The 22723-nt window shown below is 35.4% G+C and overlaps 1 protein-coding gene across 1 annotated transcript in view; it reads right to left on the bottom strand.

The window, feature by feature from the left end:
- Window positions 1-22723, bottom strand: part of LOC124233810 (low-density lipoprotein receptor-related protein 1B-like) — a 792861-nt gene that overhangs the window by 558642 nt on the left and 211496 nt on the right. Inside the window, exons 23-25 of the mRNA XM_046651030.1 lie at window positions 22074-22301; window positions 9448-9622; window positions 8342-8436 (exon numbers count right to left, since the gene is read on the bottom strand). Of these exons, the coding sequence (XP_046506986.1) occupies window positions 8342-8436; window positions 9448-9622; window positions 22074-22301 (498 nt within the window). The remainder of the gene's footprint in view (window positions 1-8341; window positions 8437-9447; window positions 9623-22073; window positions 22302-22723) is intronic.

Consider the following 22723-nt stretch of genomic DNA (forward strand, 5'->3'; position numbering starts at 1 on the left):
AAAAACAACAAATAGTGGAGAGGATATGGCAAAAATGGAACGCTCATACACTGCTGGTGGGAATATAAACTGGTGCAGCCACTACGGAAAACAGTATGGAGATTCCTCAAAAAAACTAAAAATAGAAACGCCATATGACCCAGCTATCCCACTACTGAGTATCTACCCAAACAACTTGAAATCAACAATCCAAAGTAACATATGCACCCCTATGTTCATTGTAGCACTATTTACAATAGCCAAAATGTGGAAACAATCCAAGTACCCATTGTTTGATGATTGGATAAAGAAGATGTGGTATATATGTACAATGGAATACTACTCAGCCATAAAAAAGACAAAATCATCCCATTTGCAAAAACATGAATGGATCTGGAGGGTATTATGCTAAGTGAAATAAGCCAGACTGAGAAAGCAAGCACCATATGATTTCACTCATATGTGGAATATAAACAAACACATGTACAAAGAAAACAGTTCAGTGGTTACCAGGGGAAGAGGGGTGGGAGTGAGCACAGGGGATGAAGGGGAGCACTCACGTGATGACAGACAAGAAATATGTACAACTGAAATTTCACAATGATGTAAACTATTATGAAGTCACTAAAAAAAAAGAATAGTTACCATGCAACATAATTTTTATTTTAATCAGTGCCTATAAAACTCTTGAAACCAGCAGCATCCTAACTGGCCCCCATCTCTCACAAAAAAAGACAAGACTTTCCTGCTATAAACTTATTCACTGTAATATTTTTTATAGTTAATTTACAGATAAGAGTCTCTATCTTATTAAGGTAGATAGAAAATTACAATTAACAGGGTCAGAATGAATGAGGGGTTACTATAAAAGAATTCGGTTTTATCTTTATACCCTGTGCTCAGAGGACTTGTCAGTAAGTAAATAGTTTGGCCAATTCTATTTTGCTTGTTCTTTCTTTTTATGAGAAATCTCTTGGTATGAATGAGAGCCAAATGGCCATGGGGTTAGACAGGGGAGAGAGGAGATATAGCAAGAGGAACACGGGGAAAAGCCACTTTAGAAATCAAGTTATTTCCAACGTTTCTTTCTAGTTAGTCATGCATTTATTTATACGCAACCCACTTAACATAGTTTTTGCACTCTATACTTTGAGAAAATGATGGAATAAATAAATATAAACATGAGAGTACTTTGTTTCCTACTCATCAGATACAATGAATGGAATACAACATGAATCTATACCCAGATGACTGAGTATGCACTTCTTTCACAAAGTAATCTTACTCAAGATAGATAAATAAACCTTAGGTTTATGCAATCCTATAAGAGCCTCTTGCTACTGGATAGGAAACAGTATTCACTTCATTCAACAAATAAGATCTACTTATGTGCCAACATTGAGCTATGGGCTGAGGACATGATGGTAAATACAACAGATACGGTCCCTAGCTTTGAAGAGTTTCCTTTCTAGTTGGTAAGCAGTAGTTAATGAAATGTCCAAAAACAAAATGGAAAATTAAAATAACACCAAGAGCTGAAAGGTGAAACAATGGTGCTGAAAGTGTCTGTTTTAAGAGACCTCATCCTAGTTGAGGAGGTCAGGGAAAGCTTCTTTGAAGAAGTAATACTTGAGTTGAAACTGGCAGGTAGGTCAGAAACTAAGAGAGGATGGGAGACATTTCTGGGCAAAGGAACGTCTTGTTAAAACATGGTATTAGGGGAAGGAGCTTGACAAGTTGAGAGAATCAAAGAAGGGAAATATAGGTGGAGAGGATAAGTTTTAGTCACACTGCAATTCCTTTTGGATTGTAAACTCCATGAAGAAAGGGTCCATATCTCTCTTATGTACCTGTATCCCAGTAACTAGGGGATTATAGGAACTCCTTCTTTCCTTCTTCTTCAAGATTCTCACATACATCGACCAACACATGGATTCTTACCACAAGTTTCTGATTCTCTTTCCCACTGTTATGTAAACACTGCAAAGCAAGTATTACGTAAAAATTCACCTTGGTGTCATCCACAGTGCTTAAACTACCACATTAACAGTAGCCACTTAACGCATGGATTTGGATTTAAGAAAGAAGGGTTGATTGTGGATTTGTTTGTTTTCCTTCCTTTTGTTTCTTTTAAACAAAAATGTTTGTATGTAGTTATTTCTGTGACCATTACAAGACATTCTCAAGCATTGTTTCTTTTTCTCCTCCTAGGTTAAAAAGAACACATATCATAGTTTATACGACAATCTATACCAAGTTAACATGATAAATTCAGACCAAAAATCTTTTGCCCAGCCTCTATTAAGAAAGCTTGCCTATTAAATGCCAGCTAACTTTTCATTCACTTACCATTTCTATTTAATAGAGCTTTTACTTAGATTTTACATAAATAATGATGGAAATCTATGTTTAGATCAACATACACACAATTACCACACTAGCAAGTATATACATCAGTGAATAAAACACAGGAAAGTTCATGTTCAAAACTTGTGATATTAGTTTTCTGTGTGAACACGGCTAGGCTATAGTCCCCAATTATTCAATTAAACACTAACTTGCATGTTACTGTGAAGATATTTTGTAGATGAGATTACCATCTACAATCAAGTGACTTTAAGTAAAGGGGATTATGCTAAAAAATCTGGGTGGGTCTGATCCAATCAGTTGAAAGACCTTAGGAACAGAACTGAGGTTTCTCTGAAGAAGAAATTCTGCCTGTGGTCTATAGCTTAAGCTTCTGCTTGAGAGTTTCCAGACTACCTGAAGATTTCAGATTTGCCTAGCCAGCTCCCACAAGGTCAAAAGCCAAATCCTTGCAATAAATCTCTTTTTATATATTTATATCTATCTATTTATTATGTATGTATTTATCTATCTATCCATTCACAAACACTACTGGTTCTGTTTCTCTCATGGAACCTTGATAAATACACGTCTCCTATCTCCTATTGTAGATCATTTTTTAGAGTGAGCTGGTGAAGAATACAGTAGTGTACAAATTTCTTTACACAGGATTTTTAATGCATTTTAAATGAGCAAAACCCCCCAAAAGGATCCATGAAATAAAGGCTTAATTTTACAGATGAGAATCAAAACCAAAGACACAGTTTATTGTCTACATTAACATGACTTTACTATTCTACCGTCCTCAGTGTCATAACTTAACTATTCTAAGGAACCCTTGTTTAGGAAGATGAGTTGTAGATAACATTATTGTCCATTTCAGGAACTTCCTGAATAAGCCATCAACTCTTCGGCAAAAAAAAAGCACCAAATGACAGTTTACGCCTCAAGACGCTTTGAACTACCTTCCCTCAAAATCTTCTTTCTGTACCCACCAATCTAAAATTATTATATAGTGATCCTTACTCAATCCTAACCAAGACTCCTATTGAAACACTTGCCTTAAAATGGACTTAAAAATCTCAGTTAGTATTTCAACTTTGCCCTGCCTCCTCTAAGACACTACTAAGACACTGACGAATTAATGCTGTCTTAGTGTGGTAAGCAAGAAACTCAGCTTTGTCTAAACAGCAGGCCATTTCGGCAATACTTTGAGGAGCCAGCATTTAACACAGAGGAGAAAAGAAAGTAATAAACATTGATGTGTTGAGTACCCAGAATTGAACATTATCAACATTTTATTGTATTTAATTTGAATCTTTTTATGAAATATGAGACTAATTTTACTAATACAGTAAAATCCCTTTTGATAAAGATGAAATTTTCTTTTTGAATGTCATTACTGGTCCCTCCCAGAGATAACTGCTATTATACAATTAGTGTGCATATTTTCAGTTTACTTTTTTCCATAGTTTTATATATATGTGCATCTAGGAGAAATATATATTAATTTTGGGTGTTCCGTTTTGAAATTATGTAAATGGTATCATACCATGTCATTCTGCTAATTACTTTTCTCACTCAATGCTTTTGAGATCTATTTATGTCTTTATGTTTGCATATAAACATAAACACATCTGTACGTATATCCAGTATTTCAGCACATAAGTATGTTGCATTTACTTTCTCATTCCTCTTTTGATGAAGATCTATGCTCTTTCCAAATTCTTTTAGTATTATAAACAGTGATTCACTGAACATCCTTGTATTTGTTTCTATCAGCATATATATAGATAGATAGATATAAAGAATTCCCTAAGGTATATACGTAAGTGTGGAGTTGCTGGAACATGAGATATTGCAATGAGCCTTTAATTCTAAAAGTAACCCCAAAAAGTAGATACAATTGATGAGGATTATTTTAGGCTGGTTACATTTAAAACTGCAGATGAGAAGGGGGCTGGTTACCTTTAATAAAAGCAACTCTCAAGAGTGGAGTTTGCTTGCCCTTTGTTGGGAAACATTTACATTTGTAAGGGAAATCTCCATCTGTAAAGATGTTTCCCTCTTTGCACCAGGAGGAAGCGGGATGACCTTATCTCTGGAAACTCTTAATGGGGAAGGCAAGAACTTAAGTTGATTTCTGTCTGGCAACCTCATGTAACTGACTCCCCCCCAACACGCTCCTTTGTCTTTAGCTGAAGATAATATTTAAGCGGTGACTTCTGCCATTTACTCAATCCGGTTTGATTCTTGTCTAAAAGTTATAGGACCACCCAATAACCAGACCCTATAGGCACTGATACCATTTTAACAACTCTTTTTACATATTCTTTCCTTTGTCTTGTAAAGAGATAACTCACATACCTATGCCTTAAATTTAGCCTTACTCTCCACCCACGTTTGCTGCAGCAGCAGCAGCGGGGGCAGGCAGCACCTGCCCCTGCCCGTGGGTCCTGTCCCCACGTAGCAGCTCTGACTGCCCATGGGTCCTGTCCCCATGCCAGCAGCAGCAGCAGCAGTGGTGGCAGCAGCAGCTCCTCCTGCCCGTGGGTCCTGTCGGCATGCAGCAGCAGCTCTGACTGCCCATGGCTACTGTCCCCATGTTATTCCACACTATTCTCTAAATAAAAGACCACTACTGCCAGATCTTGAGAGTCCAAGAAATCTTTCTTTCGAATCCTCGGCTCACCAACCCCGCATCACAATTATCTCCATCTTACTGGTAATGAAACTGAGTCTTAGAAAGGGTAAGAGATGAGTTTAAAGTCACAGAGTTAATAAGTATCAAAGAAGAGATTCAAATCCAAATTTGTTTGGTTTTTAAACCAACTTTTTTCCCAACCACGTTGTCCCCTAAACACAGCAAAAGGAATGTTTTATGTGAAGGTGAAAGTTCCTACAAGCTGTCCCTAGCTTCCAGGTTCCTGAAGTTCATTCTTCTTCTTATACTTTACACTTTGAACAATTTAATTTACTTAATTTGGAGTGGCAGTTAAGGATAGTGAATGTTATCAAAGTAGATGTTAGTGACCTTCCAACATAGAAACATTGCCCACTGTATGGAAGTGGGCAAGAATAGAGGCAGGGGAAGACTTTATCTGCTCATTTTCTTCCTCTGTGCATCTAAAATAAAGATATCTGTGACAGAAGTGTGATAGAATACAGCAGGTTAGAGATTTGCCACAGAGCGTTCAGATTTTGGAAACATAAAAAAGTAAAATAATTTGTTACATTTATATATAAATAACACAGTCTCTCATTCAGCATTACAGAGACCATCAATCCTAGCTAGCACCTGGTTAACATGACTAGTTAGCTAAAGTAGAAATTTACCAGTAGGGACTTGTAAGTAACACCTATTTGTAAACTACATCAAAAACTCCAAGAGGAAGATGACGGCACAGTTGACTTTTAGCCCTGGGGGCTATGCTGGGAAGATCTGAGAACAGAACCCAGGTACTTGAAACTTGTTTGTCTCTTAGCATTAACAAGGCAATATAGAATTAAATCCTTATGTCTGCATACAAATTTGCCATCTCAGAAGCCCACGTGGTTACAATGTATTTCTTTGTTAGATTTCTGTGGATTTAATTCTATGTTGATTCTTCACCGAACTCATTTATACTTAATACTGCAGATGATCAAATCATTCGAATTCCAGTCTATTGGACCCAATATACCTTCTACTACGACTCCGGACAGGTTCTATTTTTGTAGGCCAGATGTTTTCCTCATAAGTTTTCCTCGTTCAATCCTCATGAGAACTTAATAAAATAGACATTTTGTCTGGATTTTACAGATGAGGAAAACAGCACCATCAAGCTAACAGTAACTTGCTCAAGGTCACTGAGTGAAATTTACTTAATGGAATCTAAAGTGATTTAGGCTCCTGTGCTCTTCAAAGAAAAGGACAGTGTCACATTTTTACCAACAGGCTTAATACAAAATCTGATAATCAATAAAAATCTTTTTTTTGAATAAATGAATGTTTGACTCACATGCCATACTCATTAACGCTGATTTAAAGTATAGTTTGTAATGAGGTTCTGAGTTATTTCTGGTAAAATAATATATCTTGCACAAATTAAAATTTAAAAATGTTATTCTGAACTTGTTTAAAAGTCATTTTCAAATATAACAATAACTGACACGTAGCAGACATCTAATATGTGTTATTGAATGTTGAATCATCATCCACATTCACTTAAAAATTTGGTGCACCATACCTGAGGAGTCAACTGCCAAGTATAAATAGTGACACTAATTCCTTTCTTAAAACTTTCTTTATATAAGCTGTTAGGTTTTTTTCTTAATTTATTTTGAGTAGGGAAATAGATATTTACTATTAAAGAAGATAAGGTTTTCCCCACTATAGAAACAAGCATATAAATCAACATTTTTGTATAACCTATGGCTACCACATTACAATGTAAGGACTTCATTTGCTCACACTATTTCCATCATACTCACTTTTCCATACTAAATATTCTGAACAACTCCAGATAAGGGCCAACTGAATTGCTTTAGTCTAAATTAAGTCCTTTGTATGAGTCCTAATCTTGTTGAGTCCCTGGTTTCTTTTGTTCTATCATCTTCCACACAGAAGTATTAGCATTTCAATTTGCCTTTAATTTCTAGCACTACCTTGAATTTCAATTGTATATCAAATCTTAGAACAAACAGTCCAAAGAAAAGGGCTGCTAATAGTATCATTTTATATCAGAGGTTTATTCTGTGGACTGCATGAAAAGAAATATTTATTGCAAATATTGGTGATACTAGGCTTTTATTGAACCATCACTATTAAAAATGAGCTACTTCAGTTAAGAATACTTCTACATTTTTAAGGCTAAGAAAAAAAGGCTAAAAAGCTTCATGGTGTATTTACCTCTAGATTTAAAACAATACTATATTCAATTCAAGGCAAAATTATAACTTCCTTTTGTATATTTCATCATTTGCACATTTAATGTAATATCATAATCCAGGTTCGTTATTGTTTTTTTTTTAAAGGTACTTTGAGATGACAAATAGGCAATATGGTAATTCTTGCCTCTCAAAGAAATATAAAAAATATTTGGAAACATTGATTATGGTTTGAAAAGAATACTATAATGTATAGATATTTATATGTAAATATGTAATATATTATCTTCTAAAAGAATCTTTGTACTTAAGATTTTCAAAGATGTTTTATGAGAATGAGTCAAAGCTCTCTTTCAGCACCATGTTGTTTCATCTGATAACTTACAATGGTTGACAAAGTAGAATAACTAAATAAATACACTACAGAGTGAAAGAAAACTGCTGAAAAATAAATACTAAGTAATTAAATTCAAATCACTGTAACTATTAATAATGACACAACAATGGTGACGAGGGAAGTCTTTAGTACATTATATTGCAACTGTAGCAATGTATCAGATTTTCACCAGTGAAAATAAGATATTTATTAATTACATTAAGTTCTAAGCAACTTTGATGCTTAAGACACTGTAAAACTTCTCTTATTAAAAGAAGTTATCTGGGCTGGCCCAGTGGCACAGTGGTTAAGTTTGTGTGCTATGCTTCAGTGGCCCAGGGTTCACAGGTTTGGATCCCAGGAGCAGACCTACATGTCGCTCATCAAGCCATGCTGTGGTGGCGTCCCACATACAAAATAGAGGAAGATTGGCACAGATGTTAGCCCAGCAACAATCTTCCTCAATCAAAAAGAGAAAGATTGGCAACAGATGCTAGCTCAGGGCCAATCTTGCTAACCAAACAACAACAACAACAGCAACAAAAAATGTATCCTTATCTTCTTATCCACAAAAAAGATTGTTTCCTCCTTACCCCAAACATAGACTCAATGGATTCAATAGGATTGATAAATGCCAGATTTAATTTATATTACTAATCTGTAATATTTTCTTTAAGGCTCTAGATAAAAAATACATTGTACAAGTACATGTTGGTCATATTAAAAACTACAGTGATTAACCATTAAAAAAAAACAAACAGAAAAGCTTACCAACTGGTTCCTTTTGATTCTGAAAGAGAATCTTGCTATTACTGCCATCCATGTTTGCCATATTAATCGTGTTTCCATCTGTCCAGTAGAGTTTCCTTAATTCAAAAGAGATATTGATTAAAAATATTAGATGCAGACCTACTTGCTGACTAGAAACACACACTTAAGAACAAAGTTAACATCAAAGTAAATTCTTGATTCTGGATTAATTCTTTTCAGGAAGGCCCCAAAGTGTTGAACCACTTGTTGACAGTACCCTACATATTTGCCTGGGAAGAAAGTACCACTCTCAATTTTTCCTGTCATTGAAAGATAATTATCTCACTTCTTTATATCTCCTACATTCACAATTGAATATTTAACTCTGACTACAGTAAACTATTTCCATTTAAAGTAATTCATCAAGATTGAATCCTCTAGGCTTGGAGAAAGCAGACACCATAGAAGGGAATAAAGTCACTTCAATCACCCCCCTTGAAAGCACTGGGGAGAAAGAACTTTTTCAGCCTTACACCAGCTCTCTCCCTGATGACTAGCCAGAAGATGAGAAAAACTAATCCATTTAGCAGGGACCATAAGATCAACATACAATAAATATGTTAACAACTTGTGTTCAAAATGAAATCAATGACTTTTCCCTGCATCTTCTTTTAATTCTGAACTGTCACTCTTTAGAAAATATAAATTAATGAGATCTTACAATAACAGGTAAAAATCTGATTTTATGCAGATAACAGAAATCTCTAACCAGCGATTTCTTTTACAATTTTCATTTCCACATTTGCTTTTGTGTGTGTGTGAGGAAGATTCGCCCTGAACTAACATCTGTGCCAATCTTCCCCTATCTTGTACGTGGGATGCCTCCACAGCATTGCTGGTGCATCGAGTAGGTCCGCACCGGGAATCTGAACCCATAAACCCCAGGTCGCTGAAGTGGAGTGTGGAATTTTAACCACTCGACCGTGGAGTTGGCCCCATATATTTGCTTTTTTAACTGTATAGTTGATACATGTGTCCTCTGAATTAAACAAAGTTTTTATATAAACTCAGAGCAAAGGTGTGTGAAATTTTTGAGAAACTTAAAAAAAATAATAATCATACTTTACCCCCTGACTGGGTGAGCTGCAAGACACTGTGGCTTATCGATTCCATGGATAATTGAGGTTTTCAAAGAACCATCTAGTCGTGCCACATTAATTTGCGTTTCATCAAACTCCGAGCTAATCCAGTATAAATTACGTGAGACCCAATCCACAGCTAGCCCTCTGATACTCTGAATATCTGTAAAATAGGAAAGGGAAAATTAAAAGTAAATGCAGTTTCTTATTCTTTTGGCTTTCCAAGTAAGTTATTTTCTGTCTCAGGGAAAATTTAATTTACACTTTAATTTGTTAGCTAAAACTGTACAAGATTGTAATCTCATTCCCTTATCAACTCTTCTTAAGGCACGAATAATCATTAATGTCTTACTGCTGGGCCATTTGAAAACCTGAAGCAACAATTAGCATTGAAATTACACTAGCAGTCAATGATTCACTAGTAAACACTTTGAAGCAGACACAGGCAGCCGTCCTACAGGTCAAGGTGACCAAAATTCAAATGAGAGCAATAGCTTCTCCAGTTGGTAGCACATCTTTCTAGTTGGAAAAAAGTACTTGCGGACCATCAACAAATGGGCTATTTTATGTTTTAAGTGCCAATTTGTTACCAAGAGGAAATAAAACAATTCAACTTTCCTAAAAGAATCACCAGAGTTGAACATCTTTCAAAATAGATAATTAACAGAAATTGACTGAGATACGAACAAAGAAACTAAAATCCTTTTAACATTCCTCCAGTGTGGAGACTACAGAAATTACTGAAATCTAATTGTTTTGATTCATTACAGCCAATATGAATATTTGAGTTGCTAGTCCTTAATTATTCAATTAGGCATCTTTTAAAAAAATGATAGAATTTAGGCTTAAACACAATTGCACATTTTAATTAAAGAAACAAATTAAAATAAAATAAAGTGTTACAAATGATGGATACTAGAAAATCTTTTAACATATTAACATATAAAGTAGGCCAGTTTAGTCGCTAATCTGTGGCATTTGACAACTCTAAATTGGTTTTGCCTTTATTTTACAGTTTTAATTTTTTCTAGCATGCTGTACCTCCAGAGTTCTCTAGACCAGTGATACTCAAACTTACAATACACCTGGAGACGGTTAAAATGAAGATTCCTATTCAAAGATCTGAGGGCGGGGCTAACTAGCTCCCAGGTGCTGCAGCCGCTGCTCCAGGGCAGTCATTTCGTCCAAATGCCTCCAGAACCCCAGAGCAGCTGCCACGTAGCTCGTCAAATTGCTGCATCTTCCCTTGTTATCATTTTCAAAAGATGCCACAAAGCTAGATTTTCACCTACTAGTGGAAACTCTACATTTGTAAAATTTGCCAACTAGTTCAAAATTCAAAAGAGCAAAGTAAGATAAGGAGGCCTGCCACTACCGGGTGGGATGAAACGTGCAGTGTTGGCGTAGCAGGCTCCAGCACACGTTTGAGTCCTCGAATTGCCCCAGAGCCTACTTTTCTGCTCAAAAATCCGTTGATTATTTCCAAATTACTTTTAATCACGGTGCCCTTACAACATAGTCCCCATGTTTCAATTTTACCTCTAATCAACAACCTCTCACTCTGCAAATTACCTTTCATCATTCATTTTCTAAGTTGGTGAATTTCGAATGTGAACTTCCTTCATTTCTCAACCCAAAACTTGAAATTTCTTATTCTTAGTTATCGTCATCCAGTTCCCTCTTTTCTCGAGAAAAAAAAGTAATATAACACCTCTGTAAAGCTAAACCTGCCATGTCTGATACTGATTTATTTGACTCACCCAAGATATCTATTCCTCCTCCTCCTTCACCCTCTGGACTTAATTGGTTGCTGAGAGACAGTATTGCTATAATGAGAAGATTTGGCTTCATGTTCTAGGTTAGGTACTATTTTTTGTCTTTAATCAAATCACTTAAATTCTGGCCTCTTTTCTTATCAGAGAAAATGAGGCTAATTATTGATAATATATACGATTGCTATGAATATTACATTAGATCATGTGTGCTTGTGCAGCTTAATTCAGGGTTGAGGGGTTCTCTGCCAATCCAAGGACTTAATAACTTTCTGCGTTTTTACCCTGCATTGCTTGGTACTGGCAATAATAATAAAATAAGTTTTTATTTCCTCAAAAATACATATTTTTAAAAATTTGTTTTGGCTGTCTCTGCTGCTCTAATTTCTTTTAGTTATTGCTGATTGATGCCTGCTCATCTGGCTTAGAGGATGCATTATACTCGTAAATTGGAAAGCATAGCCAAATATAGGCTATGAACCCCTATTTAGTCCTTGTCCAGTCTATGGTTCATGCTGCCTCAAATCTATTTCTTTCTTTAATATTGCAATAGCATCCAGTCTTTTTCCTCTCCCAAGCAATTGATTTACTTGTTGCCAGTTATTTTTCTGACTAAAGAGCTCTAGATCGTGACCTTTGTTGGCCCCAAGGTATTCAATAGCCTCCAACCACTCAGAAAGTGATACCTAAATTCCTTAGCCTGGCTTTCTATATAATCTGATATAACTACCTTCCCAACCTTATTTCTCACTATTTTTAACCAATTACCTTCAATCATATTGATGTGTGTTCAGACTTCTAGACTTGTCCTGACCTTTCCAACCTAAAGGAAGTTATCTGGACCTCATGTCCTATCACATCTTCACTTACCTAAATCTCATGCAAAATAGGCCAGCTGATAGGCAATGTCACCCTTCAACCACAAAAACCTAACCAATTCTCCTATATATCCCAGCCAGAAGCTTTTTCTCTATCTACCTAACTCAATAGGACTGTATCTGATTAATCCCTTTCTACCCCATGTGTTGATTATTTGCTGACATATTACTTCTCTCACATATACTTCTTGAGGGCAGGCTTCCAGCTAATTGATCTTTATAGCTCCCCTCTCCAAACGTATACAGCATTGCCTTCAATATAAATATTTTTAATGAATTGAATACATTCATGATGTGAATGATCTATAATTTTAAGGATATGTGAGCTGAGCTAGAAATATCAGATATAAGGTCCTCAAGTTTATTGTCAGGAGTACATATCTAAACACATACTCAGGCAATCTGAATTCTCTTTCTCTATCCTTATCTTTTTTCTGTCCCCTTGACTGAAGTTTCTAATTGTCAGCTTTATGTCTAAAATGAAACTCATGTCTTTTTTGACCATCACTAATGCCCATGTCTGATTGTTTTAGAGTCCCTGGTAAATTCGCCATAAGCAGGGTTGGGGAGGGGGGGTGTAAATGCTGCCATATGTTTAATGATATTTTTCTTTCCTTGATAAAATATTGAAATAATAAATTCTGACTCTTAACTCTTGTTTTCAAGGAAGTCAGACCAAGACCTCCGAGTAAGTTTCTCAGAAAGTTCAATTTTCTATTTCTAGGGACTCATTTCTTGAACTAAGGCAGATTAGATATTCTGAAAAGACTTTCATTGCCACAAAATTCCCTGATGAGTGATAAATTGTAACTTTTAAATGCATTGTTGAGATCACAAGACAGACAGGAAAATCTCCAAGGGCTAACACACTAGTATGTTAGCTAAAGCCATAAAGGAAGGCAAATGAGCATACAGAGACTGGTGCAGCCACAGGGACAAAAACTTGTAATGAGAATCTAGAGATTCATGGATTATTAGTTAGTGCAAGAGGGTTCAGTCCTTAACCTTATGAAGAGTAGGAGAGCTAAATAAGAACAATCTCATGTACACCGGAAGAGTCTACAGCCCCAGTGGTACGTGAGTGGGAAAAAAATCTGGCTAATGCTTAAAAAGAAGAATAATTAACAAAAACAAAACTTATTTTTCTCTGTCCTTTCTCTGGGTACACACAGAGAAAATTTCTAAGCATAGGCCTACACTCTTGGGCAAAAGATTACTAGTTTATGAACAAGGTATCCACTGGTTGGGTAGGGGAGAAATCAAATTAAAGTGATTTCTGGCTTATAGTCATTCCTTCTCCCTCCAGCAGAAGCAAATATACATCCTCTATGGCAGAAAAAAATTCCTCAGCATAGGCCCTCAGAATTTCTATAGATTGAGTTCATTCTCATAATACATGGGAACAAAAATTAAAACACACACAAAGAAATGAAACATAAGAGCAAGAGTAAAAAGAAAAATGAACAACAGATTTGAACCTCCAAAGCCCATATGTTTTAAAATTATTATGTGTAAGATAAAAAGAAAATGAGGGCATATTTTATTTATTTATTTTTATTTTGAGGATGTTTAGCCCTGAGCTAACATCCGCTACCAATCCTTTTCTTTTTTCTGAGGAAGATTGGCCCTGAGCTAACATCTATTTCCATCTTCCTCTATTTTATATGTGGGATGCCTGCTACAGCATGGCTTGATAAATGGTGCATAGGTTTGCGTCTGGGATCAGAACCAGTGAACCCCGGGCTACTGAAGCAGAGTGCGCAGACTTAACCTCTACGCCACTGGGCTGGCCCTGAGTGGAACGTTTTAAAGGAAAAAAAATAAGCTTTGAAATAATAAGCAAGGTGCAATGATTTACTTAAAAAAGACTCCTCTTGGAAGATATAAACAAAAGCCAAAAATAACTTTTGAATATTAAAAAAATAATTCATTAGATGGACTAACCTGCAGCTTAGACACAGTTCAACTAATGAACTGCAAGACAAACTGAAGGAAGTTAGCCAGGGCCATCAAAGAGAAACAAAAAGATTAAGTGAGTTGGAGATTAGAATGAATAGTTTAGAACTGTTCAGAGTTTCCAAAGGAGGGAATAGACAGCCTAGGTTGGAGAAAATGGTCAGAGAGAATATTTGAGGCTTCTTTGCTCCCCAGGCTGATGAAAGACATGACTTCATAGGAGGCACAGCAGCTTCTAGGTGGCTAAATAAAAAATATTGTCATGAAAACAAAAAAAAAGATGTTAAAAGCAGGTAGAGAGAAAAGACGCAACACCAACAATTTGATGACAATTAGACAAACATGGAGATTCTCAACAGCAATAAGAGATGCCAAAAGATAGCGGAGTAATATCTGGGAAGGATTGAGAGAAAATAACTTTGAACTTATAATTTATTCTCCACAAAATTATCTTTCAAACTATACCTCAACAACAAAAAGACAAACAATTTGATTAAAAAATGGGCAAAGGATTTGAATAGACATTTCTGCAAAGCAGATATAGAAATAGCCAATAAGAACATGAAAGGATGCTCAACATCACTAATCATTAGGGAAATGTAAATCAAAACCACAATTAGATGCCACCTCACGTCCATTAGGGTGGCTACTATAAAAAACAAAAGAGAAAAACAGAAAATAAGTGTTGACAAAGATGTGGAGAAATCAGAACCTTTGTGCACTGTTGGTGGAAATGTAAAATGGTGTAGCCTTTGTGGGAAACAGTACAGCAGTTCCTCAAAAAGTTAAAAATAGAATTATCATATGATCCAGCCATCCCGCTTTTGAATATAAACCCAAAAGAATTGAAAGCAGGGTCTCGAAAAGATATTTGTACACCTATGTTCACAACAGCCTTATTCACAATAACCAAAAGGTGGAAACAACTCACATGTCCATCGATGGATGAATGTATAAACAAACTGTGATACATACATACAATAGAATGTTATTCAGCCCTAAAAAGAAAGGAGATTCTGACACATGCTACAATATAGATGAACTTTGAAAACATCATGCCAAGTGAAATAAGCATTCATAAAAAAAGACAAATATTTGATTCCACTTAACTACTTCCATTAACTACTCTAGGTACCTAGAGTAGTTGAATTCATAGCCACAGAAACTAGAATGTTGGTTGCCAGGATCTGGGGGGAGGGGAGCATGGGGAGTTATTGTTTAGTGGATATAGAGTTTCAGTTTTGCAAGATGAGTAGAGTTCTGGAGAAACTAAAGGAACTAAGCTAAAGGAACATTAAAGCTTATAACTCAGGGAGAAGAAAAATGGTTCCAGAAAATAGGCCTTAGATGAAAGGAGGATTGGCAGTAAGCACACAAATTAGTTAACATGTAGATAAATCTAAGTGAAAAAGGACTGGTTGTCAATTCTCTGCTTGTGAGGTCTCTTTTATTTTATTTTTTCCTATGAAGTGAACCTGCTGACACCAGCATCTCGAGGGTAGGCACAAAGGCTCTTGCCTGCAATCAGGCATGCCCTCAAAGGAGGAGGGGATCCCAACTCATAACTTTCTGAGGGCAGATATAGTTACATGTGACCAAAACTGATTTGAGGTGGGTTTCAAGGCAATTATTTATCTGTTCTCAAGAGCAAAGTTTAAAAAAGCAAATTGGGAGCCAGCCCTGATGGCCTAGTGGTTAAAGTTCGGCATGCTCTGCTTTGGTGGTTTGGGTTCCCGGGCACCGAACCACACCACTCCTCTGTCAGTAGCTGTGCTGTGGTGGTGGCTCACATAGAAGAACTAGAAGGACTCACAACTAAAATATACAACTATGTACTGGGGCTTTGGGGAGAAAAAAAAAATAGAGAAAGGAAGACTGGCAACAGGTGTTAGCTCAGAGAAAATCTTTCCCAGCAAAAAAAAAGCAAATTGATAACATTTTTGAAAAGCTTTCCCAAGAGAACTTTGTAAATATTAAATATTCCATTATTCCATTTGTTGCAATTATGAGAAACTGTAAACATATAAACATGTATATGTTACTAAAAGACAGAGTATACAAATTAATGAAACATACATAAATCCATGATCAAGCTTAAGAAATAGAACATTTCAAATACTTGAGGAGCCTTCTATGCTCACCCTCACCTCTACGCCTCTCCAACTTTGAACAATTTAGTGTTTATCACTGTTTTGGTTTTGTCAGTTTTAACAGATACGTATGTATCCCAAATCAATACTTTTTTTTCTAGAGGATAAAGGGGCAGAATTATAACTTTTTGACTAATCTTCTTATCTCTTAATGTCCTAAATGTATGATTACTCCTATCTTAGAGAAACAACGCACTGCTGACTTCGGAAACTGTCTGAAGCAAGCCTTCTTCTTCTATTTTCATCTGGATCGATGTCTCCAACATCCTTCCAATTATCTGGTCAACTTCACCTCTCTCTCAGTCATCAGGTTCAATTACTTCCACATCTACCATGCCCGTGGTATCTGTCACTTTCTTATACATCTCATTGTTCTAGTCTAATTTCTGTTTCAGATTTAGAACGTTTCTATAACTTTTTAATTGTATCCTTGTCTATAATTTCTCACTTCTCCAATTTATCTTTCAGATTTCCATCTTATTTATCTTCAAAAGAGTTTGAGTCCTCTATACCCATCTGTAAAAGTCTTCAGTGGCTTCCCATTGCCCTGAGGAAAAAAAATACAAAACAACTCCTCACCCTGGCATAAGACCCTCTGATCTGCTGTCACATTAACCTTCTAGTTTACTCTTCTACAAGTCCAGCCAGCCCTCACTACTTGCTTCTCTTTACATATCAAGTGACCAGACCTTTGTGCCCACTGATAACTCAACCTGGATTGATCTTGCTAGCATTTCTCTCCAAGGCCTAGTTTGACTACTACCTCCCAAGTGAGCACTTTGCTAATCCCATGTAAGAACTCAACACTCCTTGTGCTAATTTTCTCAGAAGTGGCTTACACTCTCATTAAACTCCTTATTTCATTTAGCCTTATATTTTGATTAGTTTTTTTACATCTCACTCTTTCACCAGAGGTGAAGCTCCTTGAGGTTATGCACAGTTGGTTTAAATAACAGCCATCCTGCACCCACCAAATGTCTCAGATACAGAATCTAGAATATGGTGGGGAAAAAAAAAGGCCTATGGAATAATATAAAATAGAATTTCTAACCTTCTAACAAAAGATAGGAGAAGAAACATAGGAAGTATGACTCATTTAGGACCCATTGCTATAGATACATAGTTCTCAGAGGAATGGCATTTAAGGGTGTGGTTTTTTCCTTTCTTTCTTTTCTTTTCTCTTTTTTAAATCACAGATGTTGACATTCTTACACCAAAAGGCTTCCTGGGTGAAAATGAAAATTGAAAATCCTATTTAGAAATAGGCAAAACAACAGATGTTCCCTATCCAAACTTTCTACTTTAATTCAAGGCTTGTTTCCAAAATCTAGATCTCACTGTTATTACTGACCTGTTTATATTTCTCTCATTCTCTCTGGACCAATTTTCACAATAGTTTTTATTTTCTAAGCATTTTTATTACTGGGTAAAATTAAATATGGTGTCTTGCAAAATAGAGGGAATGAATGAATCTTTAGTACTCACTGGCAAAATAATTGTTGACAGAAGTGGATAATAATTTCAAGTACTAATGGAAATCTACTCGGAAATAAGTCCAATTAGATTCAAAATGTCATTGAGAATTAAATTTTATATAGCAGCAATGTGATCAAAAGATCTGCATTTAAAATGGTTTATATTTTTGTAGTTAAAAAAGCATATAATTATATGATAATTTCCTACTACATAAGAGAGTGCTGTTTACAGAAATAAACAGATATATTTCTCATTTATATTCATCTTCCTTTTATCCATTTTAGCTTCTGCTTAATTCAACCTAACAGTCCAGTTCATACAGATAGTAGACGGTAGTACTGAAAAAACACTTTGCTCAAGCAATTGTACTTGCCCAAAGTTGAGTCCTTAATTTTCCAAAGATGAACAATTTATACTTTGCCCTAGAATAATCAGATGATACATCAGGGGTCTTTTGCGATAAAAAATCAGATTCTATTGACAGTAGCCTGGAATCTAATAAAGCTGCCAACATATCTCTAAAAGCTTTTCCATATATTTTAGAATAAACAATAAAATCATTGGCAAGGAGATGGAAAACCCCCTATAGTTCACCTGGGTACTACCAGATAAACTCTGCAGAGTACGCTGAGTGTATGTTAAGTGAACACTGGAAAGGAACGTTCTGCACAAACCGTGTGGTTATAGTAAAACTTCCGCTCTCCACCTTGCTGAGGTTCCTTATTTGTAAAAGAAAGGGACACTTAGTGAAAAAGAGCATAGCTTTGGAGTCAAAAGGCCTGAATCCAAAATTGGATAAACAAAACTGTAATAGCAAAGTTCTGTAATTTCCTAGCTGGGCAAATCTGAACAAATGCTTCCTCATCTTCAAAAGCAAAAAGTAACATTTACCACAAAGCACTGTATGAGGAATAAATGATGCATAAAATAAAATAAGCGTAGATACAAACGTGAAAAGTCAACTATATTACTCCTGGCTTAGATTGGAAATCTTAATGTCCCTTTTTTTCCTTACTATGTTTATTGCAAGCAGTACTTTAGAGCTTTGGGGGCAATCTTTTATCCAATAAGGTATAATTCTGGGCAGTATATGAGTACTTAGGAGGGGCAATTGAGCTTAAAAGGGGAACCCCCAGCCACTTGGGATGAAGTTCCAAGTCCTCTTATTGTACAGTAATGAGGATGACAGGAGCTATAAACGTATAGTCCTGAGTCTGAATTTGTTTCCTTCATTTCCTCACTTCGATTTTTAAGGCAGAGTTATAGCTTCAGTGAACTTAAAGTTTTCTCATCTGCAAAAGGGAAATAATTAATAATAGGTTTGCAAAGATTAAATAAGTTAATGGTACTTGTCACATTAATGACAGCTAATATTACTCATTATTTCAGAAAAATAAAACTGAGAGCATGAATAATTGAAAGATATTTGGACCAAGCAGTGACTCAAATACAAGAATTGATTACCATCAGAGAGTAGGGCTGCAGACCACTGGCAAGAACATTTGCCATGAATTGTTATCGTTGTTTATTTTTTCTGAAAATTAATTTACCTTTGGTTTTTGTGAAAGAGGCAAATATATGTACATATATATAAAATATATAAACATGAGTAAATACTTGTTAATTTATACAATGAATGTGCCTATAGTCATGTATTAGTATTTATCCTTATAATAAAGTGTAACTGCTACAAGTCACTTTAACCAATAGCTGATGTGGGTAGTACATGACTTAAGAGCAGTTTAGTGTTTCAGGATATGGAGAAAGTCAGGGCAGGCAGACTATTTGAAAGCTTGGCCCAAAGAGCCTCAGGATTTTCCCCAGAAAATGATCTGCTTGGAAGAAAACCATAAGAGCTGGTTGGGGTAATGGATAGATTTGGGGCCTGATTTTTGAAGCTGGTTTCATGTTAGATTTACACTAAGGAAGGTAAGGAAGGAAAGAGTCTTTCAAGAAAAAGTCCAGTAGAGGGAGGACAGTGAAGAGAGAAAATAAATAGGCCAACAGTGTAAGAAGTAAGAGAAGGGTCAGAGAGTCATTCATAGAGAATCCAAAGATGAAACGATAAAATAAAGTACAATTACTGGTAGGATTTGAGATACTCTGATGAGTTCAGAAGCTGAACTGTCAAAAGTTCATCTCAAGTTTTTCTATTAGTGGAAAGATGTATCAGTCCTTAACAAGGTTTCCTTCTGGAAGAAAGGGAAAAGCAACATTATTCAGCTTGTGGGGTTGCCAGAAATGAAAGAGTTATCTTTGAATAATGCCTATTCCTCAACCTTCATATCCAATTAATTAAGTTCCTTTATATTTTTACTCTTTTGTATCTCTATAATCTTCCCACATTTCTCTCTCTATTGTTTCTACTCAAGTCCAGGCTTCTGTCATCTCTTACTAAAACCACTACAGCAGCCAACTAACTTGTCTCCCAGAGTCCTCTGCTCACCCACCCCCAACCCCAGACTTTCTCCAGTTTTCTACTAAGCATAATAGCTAGAGTGATCTTTCCCAAAGGCAAAGTTAATCATGTAGTGCGCCCTCCTTAAAATGCTTCCTTTCCTTAGTTCCCATTATCTTTAGCATTAACATAAAAATCAACTATTTATCCTTAAAGGATGGCATGATTCGGTTTCTATTTCTGTAGCTCCATCAGCTAGTATAGCGTACATCTCTTGTTCTGCGTTCCTTACTATTCAGTCTACATTGGTTTCCTTTCAATTTTTCTCATATAGAAAAACATTTCAATATTTGTCAAAGTTACTGACTTAACAATTACTTATCCTAATGAGTATTATTAGTGAGAAAATATTATTGCTCAATTTTTGGTTAATCATAAATAGAGTCTGCTAAATAGAAATAAGTCTTTATGATTTTCTCAAAGATAAACTCACCAAATTACCACTAATTATCAATCTATAATTAGAGACAGAAAATTGTCCCCTAAGTTTTTTGAGGTAGAACGTCTTTTACTTTATACAATTCATAGGCTCTTTTGGGAAGTATTTCGCATTCATGATAAAAGTGTTTGAACAATTTTTTATTAGACTTCGATGAATTTCTTGTGAGAAGATTGCCTAACTGCCTATCAGTTTGGGGAGGCACCTAATATCCTTAAACTGGTCTCTCAAGGGTTTTAATGACCATTAACCAGGCATTCTTTATAAATCTAGTCTAACAATGATTATCTAACAATTTTTCCTCCACGCCTATAAAGAATCCTGTACAAAGAGGAAATCTTTGCATTAGCTTTTTTAGAAAAGGCTCTTCTCTTATGGCAAGTTTGAAATAAATATTTGAACAAGCTTATAACCAATTCATTCAAGTTGCTTTACCAGCACTAACTTGAGGTGGGTAAAGAGCTAGTATAAATAAATACAAGAGTACTTTAGTGGTCAAATACTCTCAGATCTCCTAGTGGTACTCAAGCCAGCCTTCTAGTATTGTGTGTGGAAACTCTTGAAAAACACTGAACTTAAAAGCTGTACTTATTGCTTTCATTAAAAGATTGATCAATGCTCAAATAAGGGCTGAAATTAAGCTTTCAGTATGCTTCAAGGAGTTTATATATCTATATGGATTACTGATTACCCTTTCCTCCACCCTCCTCCAAATCACTCTATCATGCTTAGGGGGGCATCGAGTTGGTGAGAAATTATGTCTTGTTTGGTTTTGAGGTCATGGCAAACAGCAGTTGCTCAATTAAGATTCATTCAATAAGCTAATAACTAATCCAGAAATCACAATATACCAAAATTTAAGCAATTTTTGCTTAGGGTAATGCAATGCTAAATATTTAGAGTTCAACAACCTCATTTATATGTATGTCTCGTTTTAGCTATGTTTTCCACTTTCAGAAAAATTGCTCTTTTTTTTAATGGTTAATTCAACAACATTTACTGAAAACCTACGGTTCAAACTTCTTGGCTCAGGAGGTGCTAAGAACAGGTTCTCTGTCTTATTTGTGTAGTCTGGTTCTGTAGAAACATGGGCAAAAGGAAGTTGATAATAAACTTGAGTCATAGGGGGAAACCAAACCTTTCAAATAACCTATATTTTCTCTTTGCAAATATAACTATTTCCCCATCAGCAAAAAGGAGTCTTCAAATCTGTTTATTTAGAAATCTATAAATTTTAAGGAGATTTGTTCTGAAATTTTTTCTTCTTGTGAAATTAAATTTCTAGTTTTCAAGACTACTATGTGCAACATAATTATAGCATTCTGCAATTGTTAGGATGTAGCATATTATTAAATCTGTGAGTAATTAATTCCCACTTTCAATTAACATAGAAGTGGATAATAGAAAAAAGAATATAAAAGAGACGTGATTATTACAAATTGAATAACAAATATTTTTTAAAGTTGTAACATGCAAATCTGTTACCTCTTGAAATAACAGTTTCTAACCCAGTTCCGTTAATAAAGGCCCGTTTAATGGTTTGTGTTTTAATATCTGTCCAGTATAAACGTTCTTCAGATGCATCGAAGTCTATCACAGTAACGTCATCAATATCAGGGACTGTAAAGGCCGTGATAAAGTTAAAATATGGATTATCAATATCCACTCCTCTGATTTCAGAACGCCTTGCATAAAGAAGAAATTTTTTCATTTCTAGAAAAGAAACAGAAACAAATGTTTTTGCCTTACAAGCTTGGCAAGTTTGAAGCAGTCTAGAAACTCTAAAATGCTACTTGTTCATGCTTTAATAGATTTTTAACCCCAGAAAGTCATAATCAACATTTGACGGAAACATTAATGAAGACATTTTTTTACCTCTTTTTAAATTACTTAATAGAAACAAATAAAAAAGTTAGAATCATTGTTATTGTTTTTCTTTATTTAGAAATGCCAAGAAATTCTCAGTAATTGGTTTGATCTTAGAATTTCAAACAATCTTGCTAAAATACATGAACTCTACAAATGTCAAATGACCATAGTATTTGTTTTTTGTACATAATTGTAACAATATCACATTGCATTGAATGCTTTTTGAAGGAATCTAAGAACATTTTTCTTATACTATCTTTGAATAA

This window comes from Equus quagga, unplaced genomic scaffold (assembly GCF_021613505.1).
Source record: "Equus quagga isolate Etosha38 unplaced genomic scaffold, UCLA_HA_Equagga_1.0 251_RagTag, whole genome shotgun sequence".
NCBI classification, from domain to species: domain Eukaryota; kingdom Metazoa; phylum Chordata; class Mammalia; order Perissodactyla; family Equidae; genus Equus; species Equus quagga.